We start from the raw sequence: 11,678 nt of genomic DNA on the forward strand, positions 1-11,678 counted from the left end.
CTAGAAATGATTGGTCCTAAGTTTTGGGTAGGACTTGCATATTCTCATCCATTTTTGGAGGAGCAAATAAATTTTACAGCTCTTACTGAACACCAAGATCTCACTTTGTAAAAGCAGAGTTAGGCGATTTACCTAAGTTTTTGATTTACACGTTGCAAGACACCTTCATAAATTTAGATTTATTGCCATGAAGTATTTTAAATATGTAATAGCAAAAGAATGAACATTAAGAAACCAAATAATCCATCTCAACTTTTATGACCATTATAGAAATACCATAAACTTTCTGTACTTAAACAAATGTTTACATAGTCATACTAATCATTTTGCTCCTATTAACTTAATTTTACATTAACTGTAACCTATTTGAAACATGTGATTTCTGGCAGTTAAAATTTCGCAAAGGTGAAGTATTGTAATGTTGTCTAATATAACATACAGAACACATAGTAGTACAAGTACTACCAAAGCACAGCATACTAACAAGGTTTATGGCATATGATATTTTTCACTAAAGGAAATCTCAATACACCTACATCTTCAGTGCTACATGCAAGCTCTCACCACCACATCTCATGACGGTCACAGTGCAGTTAGGAAAAGTACAGAGAAAAGCAATGAACATGATAAAGGAGATGGAGTAGCTGCCTTATGAGGAAAGACTAAAAAGGCTGGGGCTCTGCTTGGGGAGCAGAAGGTTGAGAAGACACACAGCTGAGGTTTACAGAATCAAAGGTGACAGGTAAAGTAAATGTAAGACTGATTTCAGGGGTTTTTTTTGTTTTTTAAAAAAACCCAACAAATCCCATGCTACTAGAACTAGATGGTCCTTGATGAAACTAGCAGGTTTAAAAGAAATTAAATAAAGTACTTCATTATATAGCAGGTGGCAAACTTCTGAAAATTGCTCTCACATGATGTCCTGGAGACTTACAGCTTCATCAAGCAGATTCAAAGACAAATTAACAAACAGCAGGTCCATAAACACACACTAGAAGGAAACAGCAGGAACGTACTGCCTAATATCTCTATTACAACCATCGCAGATGCTGAGGCAGCTCAAATTGAACAGACCCACAGCAGGTGGACAGGCTCATATGCTCTCCCTAAACAGCATCTCCTACTGTTGCTGCTGCTACAGACAGAACACCAGGCTGGATGAAACACTGCTGTGATCTAGGAGAGCATTTCTTCTGTTCCTACTCAAAATTAAATTAAAGACATTTTCAGTAAGTTACATAAGTTTCCACAGGCCAGAAGTCAAATCAGGGAAATAGTAAGATCTCACTGAAATTAAATCTACTAATTTATCAGTTATTTTTACTGGTCTATGGTTGTCTCAAATTACTGCTATGAGCAAAAGAGAGCTAAACCAATGTCTCTTACTAGACTAGATTAAGCCAAGAGAACATCTTTTTATACAACAATACCAATAAGAGGAAAAAAGGCATCAATATATGAAAAGGAGATTCATATTTAAATTCACTTCCAAAAAAGTTTGCTAATACAAAACAAAAACCAAACACAGCAACCTAACTACAGCAGATTTTTTTCCTGCACTCCTTCCTCTCTTCTTCACCCCTCCAACAGCAGTAATGCTTCACAAGAAGCAAGCAGCACAGAGGATAAGCTGTATAAGAATAGAAGTGGAGCTGCCACTTAAGGTCACTTCATTTCAGACCAAATCTGTGAGCTATACCTCTGCATCCAAGGTGGCTGAAGCCACAATCAGTCGAAGATCCCCACGCTTCTTTTGAACCTAGAATAGAGACCAAGAACATCCAGAGTAAAAACTATTTTCTGAGATATGAGGCTAGAACCAAGTTTAGAGCATCCAGATTACCAATAAATTATCTTTAAAAATACTTTGAAACTACAGGACAGCTGATGAACTCATATCACCCCATAGATCTAACAACCTGATTACTGTTTGGAGTTTTACATATTCATTTTTAGGGCATTCAGTCTGTAATCATTACAGCTTTCTCTTAATTTCCGGTGGGAGTCAGATCTTTTGTAGGTTAAAAGTCAACAACAACCCCCTGTCAGATCACTTCACACAATCATCACCAGCAGAATAAAGACTACCCTTTTGCTAATATTGTCTAAGGAGAAATTTCAGCATCAGGGGGAGGAAATAGAGGATCCTGAGTGTCAGATGTCTAAAGTAAATAGTTGGGTACGTACAATAGGCTGTAGAATAAATGAGGAACTAGAAATCACCCTCTCTCAAATGGGTTCACTAATCAGCCATCAAGATCAGAGGTTTAACAAAAAGGATGAAAATGAAATGGTTACAGAGAACATTAAAAAACAATAACCTTTTTTAGTAAGCCAATGGCAATATCTGTATAAAGAGTCCTTTCATGGGCTTCATCCAGCATGAGGACACTGTGAATAAAGCAGAAAGATAAGATTTCAGAAATGGTTTGATTGACACTAGAATCAGTGTCTTCCTGCCTTCTAGAAATAGCATTATTTGAAATCTGCTTCTGGATTATTACTATTTACATCCACTTAGAAAACTATGGAAGTTAAAAAAAGCACAGCAACAAAGTAGGGAGAAAAATGTAGATTACACCACGTGGTACATACATACTGTTCTTTATTCAGGCTAGCTTTTGGAAAAGGGTAGAAGAAAAACGGTCTATCTTTACTGTACTGCACAGGTTTTCTGGATACCAGAATAGCCTGTGTTTGTTGTTGATTTTTTTTTCATTTATTTGATTAGCATCAGAATGAAAAAGTGAATTTAAAACCAGTAAATTAAACAATGCAGACTCCATGAGGCCCATTTAGCTTTTGTTCCAAAACCACAGCACCAAATCCTGCTGGGTTTGGTGTTCCAATGATCAACGGATTTTCTAACAGTCTTTGAACATAAAGAAGTCAAACTCCTAAAATAATTTTCACATCTTTTGGCATTTAATTTATAATAACCACACCTTGGTCTAAAAAAATGCCGTTGTTTACCAAATTACACTTCAGCAAGAATTCATGCCATATTTCCTTACCTGTATCTTGTTAATAAAGGATCAGCCATCATCTCCCTCACCAGCATACCATCAGTTAGAAACTAAAAGCAAATATGAAGAGAAATGTAAAAAAAAACCATATCAGGTAGTCTTGATTACTTATGCAACTGTCAAAGATGATTTTTCAGGCGTTTGCCTGAATTTTTCCTTGCCTTTAACTTTCTAATGATCTATTAAATTGATCAACTTTCAGCTATGGAAGCCAAATATGTATTTTTGAATGCTAACCCACAGATAAGCAGAGTGATTGCTTTTTAATCAGTATTGAATTTTTTTTAATTAGTTATTTTTGTATTGAAAGAAAAACCAACCAGATTGGCAGCACTGGAAATGGCAATTGAAGTTTCTTCACTGGTCTGCAACATGGCTACATCTGCTCTACCAATAACATCCTGTGTGTCAATCCAGTCTTGACCCTCTCACAGTAGGCTACTTAATATCTATGTAGGCTACTTAATATCTATCACACACTTCTGACCAGAACGCAAACCTTAACATTTCAACAAAATGCAACATTTTAATTTAATACTTTCTTCCTACTAGCCAGTGGAAACCCACCAGCTTTATGCAGCCATCAAACAGTAGTTTGACCTGGGACTCCAACTGTGGCCTTGAACTAGGCAAGAACTGGTGTGCAAGGTAAAAACCTCCAAATTTCCAACTCCAAATGATTAATCATCACACTCAAAAAAAAAAAAACAAACCAGCTGCATTTAATGAACAAACATCTCAATTTCTTTCACTTTAAAAGGGCTACTAGCCTCAGACAAAAAAAATCAAAAAATAAATTGTCTCATTCATCATCATTGCTATTCCAGCATAACTAAAGCAAACTCTCGTCTGTACCAACACAAGCAACATTAATATTGCTCACAGCACTGAAGAACAGCTGCAAAGCTTGCTATTTAATCCACATCAAATTACTCTCAGTTAGCCTACTCATCTTATGTTTTATCTGTGCTTTTAATCAAAATCTATTTTTGGGGTGGTGAGGCTACTTTAGCTGTGATTCACTGCAGCCTTTCACTATGACTTTGAGTGATGTATCAGGTCACACTAGCACTGTACCAACATCTAGCCATACCTACCTTGAAAATCTCCTTTAGTTTTAAAATGGTGGCTGCCAGACTAGCAGGATAGAACATATACTCATTTTATTAAGGTTTGGACAGCCACAGCCATTTCAAGCACACTTTTGGGGTACCCACCTGGAAAACTGAAATGCTATCTATTGTCTTTACTGGGCATCACAAGGTTCTCATTAATTTTGCAAAAACACTTGAAGAGTTTCAGCTAACTCTTTCAGAGTAACCACATACTGTTCATGTTTCACCTTAATTCTTGTAGCCTGTGGATCTGTGCAGTCATCAAACCGAATACAATATCCAACCTCATGCCCCAACACTGCTCCTCGTTCATCAGCAACTCGGCCTGCAACCTGAGAAAAGAGATTCTTATAAACAAGAGACAGCTCACAGCACACTTCATTGTATCATTATTTTGTCCATAGAGAATTGGCATCAAAACACAAACAGAGCTAATGCTTCCCAAGAATTATTTGTTCTCGTTCAAACACAAAATTCTGTTCAACATAACAGCGCATACTGAACATACAAGCGGTAAATACTTTAAAATGTTTTAGTGTAAATTAATAAATCTGTTTCACACTGCTTCTACTCAGGAAAGCTACAGAGGTACCTTTCTGTGATAAGTACTCTGAGAGACCTACAAAGCCAACCACTCAACCAGTCACAACGCTGGGGAAGGACCACCTACCAGCAACTGTGGGAGTACAATTTAAGAACACAGCTAGCATGCAAAAAGGGAAAGAGTATAGGTATATGGCATACAGAAAAAGTTATCAGTTAAGCTGATCTGTCACTGAGCTTACTTAGACTTTTTTTTTTTAAATAAAGATGCTATGGTACTTTTCAAAACAGAGAATCTTCTATGCAGAAAACAGACAGACAACTGGCAGAATAATTAAAAGCAGCATCCATTTTTGCAACAGTACTACCCTCAGCCAGTTTTAAGCCGATAGCTCCTTCAGCTAAAAATCTTGAGTTATTCAGACTTATTCTACAGAGTATTAGGTATTATCAGGCCATGGTTTCAGCAAGCTACAAAGACATTTAATAGCTAAAGACACAATAAAACTCCACAATACATTCATTAGTCCAGAATTCCAAGAGCAAGCTATTTTCAGTCATTTGAATGAGATTCTAAACTATACCGACAGGCAGTGAATTCATGATTTCACTTGGAATCTTATCACTCCATCACTTTCAGCCCCAAGCATTCAGGATAATTGTCAGTCTGGGTAATGCAAGCAGACATTCAGGAATTTCTAAACTATGCCTTATGTCTTTGCAACTACCTACGTTGCTTCTGACAACCCCCATACTCGAGATGGGAAAGCAGATATGTACACCTATTAAAACAAAAGATCACTTCCAGTTCAAGACAAAGCAATAAATTATCAACTATATCTCTCATCTCCCTGCAACAGCCATACAGTCCAGGCAGTTTGCAACAACATTCTTGAAGAAAAATCCTACTGTGTCTACATACTAAGCCCTAATTGAATAATCTTTTTATTTTAGGCTTAAAAGTAGCTTGTTAAGACATGAAAGGGACAAGAGAACTAAGTTAGTCACGAGAAATCATTGCAGTATACACAACATCTCCTGTAGAACCATGCACTGTCAGCTGGATGTGCTATGAAGGAGAAAAGGGAGGACACTGCAGGCAGCCTGCCCAAAGCACAAGATGCAGATCACTGCTAGAGGCTGTTTCCTTAACCATGTTGGATCTGGTCAGAGAATACTGGATGAGATGAAACAGCAAGTTGTGCAGCTGCTCAGTCTACTACATTTTTACCAGAGGCATAAACTGATTTGTTGCAGGTACAGTTTAATACATTATAAAGAAGAGGCAAAATGAGGGTTACAAGTGGCACCTCAGTTTTCAGTACAAAAAGAATGCTGCAGCAGAAACTTCAGCCCACCAAGTCAGTGTTTGGCAACATTTATGAAGACAAGGAGCACTGGATGCCTTCTGTGCAGACTGTTACCAGACTACAAGTTGCTGCCCTCAGCATCTCCTCTTCTTCCTCTCCTAATACATCTAGCTGACGTTATGTTCTCCTAGACATACTATGTATATAAAAAGATTTGTCACAATAGAATTGTTTCTTATTTTCTCTGACACTCTTACAAGGGGAAACAGACAAAAAAACCCAAAAACCCACAGCCACAAAAAAAACACAGAAAAAAAAGATTTTAAAAAACCTAGGTATGAATTGCTAGAAAGAGGTACACAGTCTCCTCTTTCTTCCACTGGCTATGTTACTGTACACAGATTTACATCACTATTTACTTTATGAAAGAAGTTAAGGGTCACACAAGCACAGTTCTAGTCCAGAGTCCATCATAGCTCAACCCTGCACAGCTTTAACTTCTGTGCACAGTTCTGCTGATACCACTCAATTTTATTTCAAAGCTTCTACATCCGCAATTCTGGACTTGGAATCTTTGGCACGAACTACTAATCAGGTTGAATTCAGTGTACAGTACCAGCAATTCTGGGAGGAAGATAAGCAGTAACATCTATTCGTTCAGGAGCTCGTACAGTTGTGATTCCTGCTATTCAGCAAAACCTGCTAATAAATTGGAGGTTATAATGACAACAAAGTGGGAAAATTTGGACACAGAGAAACTCACTGAAACAGCAGCAACCCGACGAGGCTGTGTCACTCCAACAACTCTTCCTTCAGCTGTCCAGCCAGCTTCTGCTAGGTACTGCAAACAAATATTGAGGATAAGAAATTAATTGGTCATGCTGTGATTACAGCAAGGTGTTAGTTCTCCGCTCTATGTTCTTTTTTCTGGTTCTGACACTGATGCATGACCTTAGGCAAATCAGTTACTTAGAGATTTTTGTGCATTATTAATCTCACCATTAAAAGTAATTTAGTACAATACCTACCTCTTAAGCACATATGCTTTCAGAAAGCATCTAAGAGCAGCTCTTTGGTTCTCAAATATTTTTTAACTACTTCATTTTTTTTTTCTTTCCTTTATTTTACCACCCCTTTAAAAAAAAAAGCTAAGCAGCACAAGTCCTGCACTCACAATGAAGCAGATGACATTCATCATTAGTTTGTGATTTTTAAGTTAAAATCAAGAACTAACTTTGAAACATTCTCAGACTTTTTCCATTCCTGTCACAAAAGAGAAAATTTTACAAAACCACAAAAAATACAATATTCCAGAAATTTCCAAGATGAAAGCTCATAAGAAAAGTGTACCTTTTTTCCTTCTTGAAAACATATTCTCAACAAAATCTTAAACATGATTCTGATAGAGTAATAAACACCTACTATAGCACAGTGACTACTGTTTGTACCAGCATAAACTTATTTGTTGTATATGGTCCTCTCCTGTAGTGGAAGAAGGTTTTGTATTACAGATATAGCAGCTCCTGCTATTTTCTCCTTATATTTCTCTCCTTTTGATCACACACACGAGCCCAGGTGACTTCAATTTTCACAGTGCAGTTCTGGGTTGCTGGTTTAACCTTTCATGTAAAATCCCCTGAAGGAATACCTGATTTTACCAAGTTAAACAGATACTTACTTGTGGAATCTGCGTTGATTTCCCACAACCTGTTTCCCCAACAATCACCAGAGTTTGATAGTTCTCCACTAGATAAAGTATGTGATTTCTTAGCTAAAAGAGAAGATGACATTTAAGCATCAAAAAAAGATGTGTACAAAAATAAGAAAATAATTAAAATGACGATATTTACTTATCCAGCAGACACAGTAGATTCATGTTACATGGATTTTACTGCCGAAAGCTAAACAGTTCTTTAAAATCTATAAATGACACGTACAACGTATAGTAAATAACATAAATCTACAAAGCCTGTAAATTTGTCAGTAACAGTTGTCAAACAGGACAATCAATTCCAACAAATAAAGACAGCAAGGTCATAAAAATATTATTTTATGTTGCAAAGTGGTTCTATACTGCTCTTGCAAAAAAAGACATAAGAGCCAGACATCATACAAAAGATTTAATATATCAAAAAGAACTTCCGTACCTTAAAAACAGGCAGCTTTTGTCTTTGTTGTTCAATAGAAAGAGATGCATAAGGATTATAGATGACAGTTATGCCACTACTCTCAGCAGGACTCTGTCTCTCCTCTGAGACACTGACACCAGGACCTTCCGTGCCTAGATGATATAAGTTAATTTTAACTGGAGAAACACACTTCTGCCTAGTGTATCACAATACAACCAAAATAAATATGTTCCTTACAAGGAGGAATCATGGGTAGTAGCATATTAACTTTTCTATGAAAATAATCAAAATATTAACTAACAGTATACACACAAAAATTCTTTCAAATGAAATATGTCTCCTGTTGGTTTAAAAAAAATTAATCTAATGTGAGTAAGTATTTGAATTTTAAAAGAAGAAAAAGGAGGAAAAGAAGCACATAGGAAACATACAGCAAGATCTTGGCAACTTTCTTCTTTTTGTGTGCAACGGTTCTAATATATCTTAAATATCCTTCTCAGAAGTATGTCCATGGATTTTAAGCTAGCCAGACATGTAAGAGAACTTCCCTTCACTAACATCAACTGTATAAACATTCAACCTTGCGCACTCATGAGATATGCCACTTGCTTCAGATCTGAATTTACTTCAGTAACTGAAACTTGATTTATTCCTGCTGCAGGTTACCATAAAACTACTGACAACCAAAAATGCTGAATCATGCAAGTGAACTAGAAACAAAAACTCATCTCAATAATGGAATGTATCATCTCCAGCTGCAGATTCAACTGGGGAAGTCTGAGAGCAAAGAGGATTCCCCTGTTTTGTAGGATTTGCTTGTTTGGGCTTTTTCCACTTTTTCCACTGTTTAAAAACAGTTAGTCCCTATTCAAAGCTGCCAAGCAGGTTTTAGAGCAAATTGATCCAATTTTAAGAGTGATGATTAGCAACAATTCCAATAACTCTTCACTCCCAAGGACAGATGGGGAAGTTAAGAACCAGAGACTTGAAAATCTATATCTTGACAAATCAATGAAGTTAACAGATATTGCTTCTCATCACCCACTGATTTTCTTTCACAGCATTTTCTATGCTTTTTTTTTTTAATAAACTACCGTCAACATACTACTATAGATACACATATTGTCTACACACGCATATTACTATAATATTCAAATGATTAAGAAGGTGTTTGCTAAACTAATCTTGAGTCTGGAATAGCTCTGCAAACCACAGCATACCACAACGCGGCAACCAATTAAAAAAAAAAATTGCCAAACTCAGACCCACCAAGCTCCCCTTTGGGATAAGTGAATGGGAAGGTACACACTACCCAAAGTCCAAGGGAAGGATCACAGAGTCACAGCACAGCAGAGGCTGGCAGGGACCTCTGGAGACCTTCTAGACCAACACCCTGCTTACCACAGGGTCACTTACAGCGGGCTGCTCAGGTCCTTGTTCAGTCAGGTTGGAGACCCCACAACCTGCCTGACTGCTTGTTCCAGAACCTGATCACTCCCACAGTAGAAAAGGTACTTCTCATGTTTAAGCTGACTTTCTCGTATTTCAGCTTGTGCCCCTTGCCTCTTGTACTGTCAGTAGGCAATACCAAGAAGAGTCTGGCTCCATCTTCTTTACACCCCCCAGCAGGTATTTATATACATCGAAAAGATCCTCCTGAGACTCCTCTTCTCCAGGCTGCACAGTCCCGGCTCTCTCAGCCTCCTCTTGCACGTCGCACACTCCCACCTCTCAATCGTCGCTGCGGCCCGTCACCTTGCGAACCTCCTTCAGTAAGTCCGTGTCCTTCTGGCGCTGGGGAGCCCACAGATCACCCCCGATATGGCCTTCCCAGTGCTGAGGGGAAGGATCACCTCCCTCAACCTAACAGCGATGCTACTCCTCATGCCGCCCAGGATGTGGGCAACCTTTGCTGCCAAGGCTCAGGCTCAGCTTGTAGCCCACAGGACCCCAAGGTCCCCTCAGCTCTGCTGAGCTGCTCTCCCTGGCCTGTGGCACCTGGGGTTATTCCCCCTCAGGGACAAGACTGCTCATCTCCCTTTATTAAACGCCTTGGGGTTCCCCTGCCCCTCTCTCCAGCCGGTCGAGGCCCCCTTGAAGGGCAGCACCCCCACCCCAGCGGGCTGAGGGGGGGCTCCGTCCCCTCCCCCGCCTCCGGGCAGACCCCGGCTGGAGTCACAGAGACCTCGCCGCCCTCCAGGCCCCGGCGGCGGAGGGACAGCACGTTTCTCCGCTGCCCTCGGCGTCTGAAATCCGTGCGACCCCCAAGAGCTGACGGCTGCCGGGGGCAGCGCCGCGGCTTTCGCTCCGGCCCTCGCCACAGACAGCCCGGGAAGGAACTCTCTCATACGCAACCCCCGCCGCCCCCGGACCGCCGCTCCACACACCGGCCGCGCCCCCTCACCCGGCTTCCAAAACTTCACCGGTCCCACGGGCGCCGCCATCTTGGGGTGAGAGGGCAAGCGGAAGCGGCGGGGCTCACGTGACGTGCCGTCCGTTGCCATGGTGCACCGGTGCGGGCCCGCCGGCCCCGAGAGTCTCTCCCGGCCCTGAGGCGGCCCCGCCGCCCAGCCGTGCCGGGTGCTTTTGCTGAGGGAAGCCGCCTCCCGCCGGCGTGTGGAGGGCGCTGGGCGGGAGAGCTGACCGCTGCCCCTGCTTCTCTGAAGGCAGGCGAAGGGCCCCGTCTGTCCCCAGCACTGTAGCTGTTGGCGCAAAGCGTAAAGGGCTGAAGCTTTGGACATTTCCCAACCTTAACGGCAAGAACGGCTCCCCGTTGATAACAGCGTGCGTAAGGTCCGTGCTGTTAGTCAGACACACGGAAGGGATGTTGCTGAGGAAACCCGGTTGATAAAATTGTCCTCAAGTGTGACTGAAACCCACCCTTCCCCTCCGAGCCAAAAGGAGAAGAGTGAAGTAAAGATAAAGCGGGCCCGGGGGGCACGTCTGAGCCAAGCCTTCCAGGTACTACTCCTGTTGCTAAAATGAAGTGTATGACCTGGGGGAGAACCTAGGATTTATCGGGATTGAAAGATCACTTCCAAAAAGTCCTTGTCTCAGTAATTAAGGAAAACTAATCACTTCCTTTCTCCACAGGAAGGATGCCTCCACACTGTGTGTGCCACAGCTATTGCACTTTACACCAGGCAGCTGAAGAACTAGAAAGAAAACAATTACAGTAATAGTTAAAAGACCCAGCTGTGCCCTACCATAGGCTTATTACAGCCCGTGAAAGTTATTATTGAATCAAATTTAATGTAGACTTTGAGTTAATTAAGCATAGGCTGGAGTAAAAAAAAAAAAGTTACAGCTAGCTTCTAATAAGTTTAGTAATGCTGTCAAAAACTCATGCTTAAGGGAAAAAAAATTAATCCCATTTTATATTCTTAATCATTTTCATTAATAACTTGACACACTAGCAGTGCGGTTGTGGCGATTCACACAGACTGCATTTCACAACCCTGTACCTCCATGGTCACTTGTTATGCTAAGTCTCTAGGTAACCACTTGAAAAAGAGGTTATTCAGTCATAATTAAAGACATTCTTAAAACCCTAGC

At 40.3% G+C, this 11,678-nt stretch overlaps 1 protein-coding gene and 1 long non-coding RNA gene across 3 annotated transcripts in view; one reads left to right on the forward strand and one right to left on the reverse strand.

The window, feature by feature from the left end:
- DHX35 (DEAH-box helicase 35) overlaps nt 1–10,745 on the reverse strand; it is a 33,047-nt gene extending 22,302 nt beyond the window's left edge. For both annotated transcript variants that reach the window (XM_030009018.2, XM_030009017.2), the window contains exons 1-8: nt 10,528–10,745; nt 8,142–8,275; nt 7,673–7,765; nt 6,758–6,835; nt 4,369–4,473; nt 3,015–3,076; nt 2,322–2,391; nt 1,700–1,759 (exon numbers count right to left, since the gene is read on the reverse strand). In XM_030009018.2, coding sequence (XP_029864878.1) covers nt 1,700–1,759; nt 2,322–2,391; nt 3,015–3,076; nt 4,369–4,473; nt 6,758–6,835; nt 7,673–7,765; nt 8,142–8,275; nt 10,528–10,627 — 702 coding nt within the window. In that variant the 5' untranslated portion in view covers nt 10,628–10,745. The remainder of the gene's footprint in view (nt 1–1,699; nt 1,760–2,321; nt 2,392–3,014; nt 3,077–4,368; nt 4,474–6,757; nt 6,836–7,672; nt 7,766–8,141; nt 8,276–10,527) is intronic.
- Nucleotides 10,746–10,759: 14 nt separating this feature from the next.
- On the forward strand, nt 10,760–11,595 carry LOC115339298. The gene is made up of 2 exons (XR_003922677.2): nt 10,760–11,084; nt 11,217–11,595. It is a non-coding gene; the product is annotated as an uncharacterized LOC115339298 (long non-coding RNA).
- The last annotated feature ends 83 nt before the right edge of the window (nt 11,596–11,678 follow it).

This window comes from Aquila chrysaetos, chromosome 3 (genome assembly GCF_900496995.4).
Source record: "Aquila chrysaetos chrysaetos chromosome 3, bAquChr1.4, whole genome shotgun sequence".
NCBI lineage: Eukaryota > Metazoa > Chordata > Aves > Accipitriformes > Accipitridae > Aquila > Aquila chrysaetos.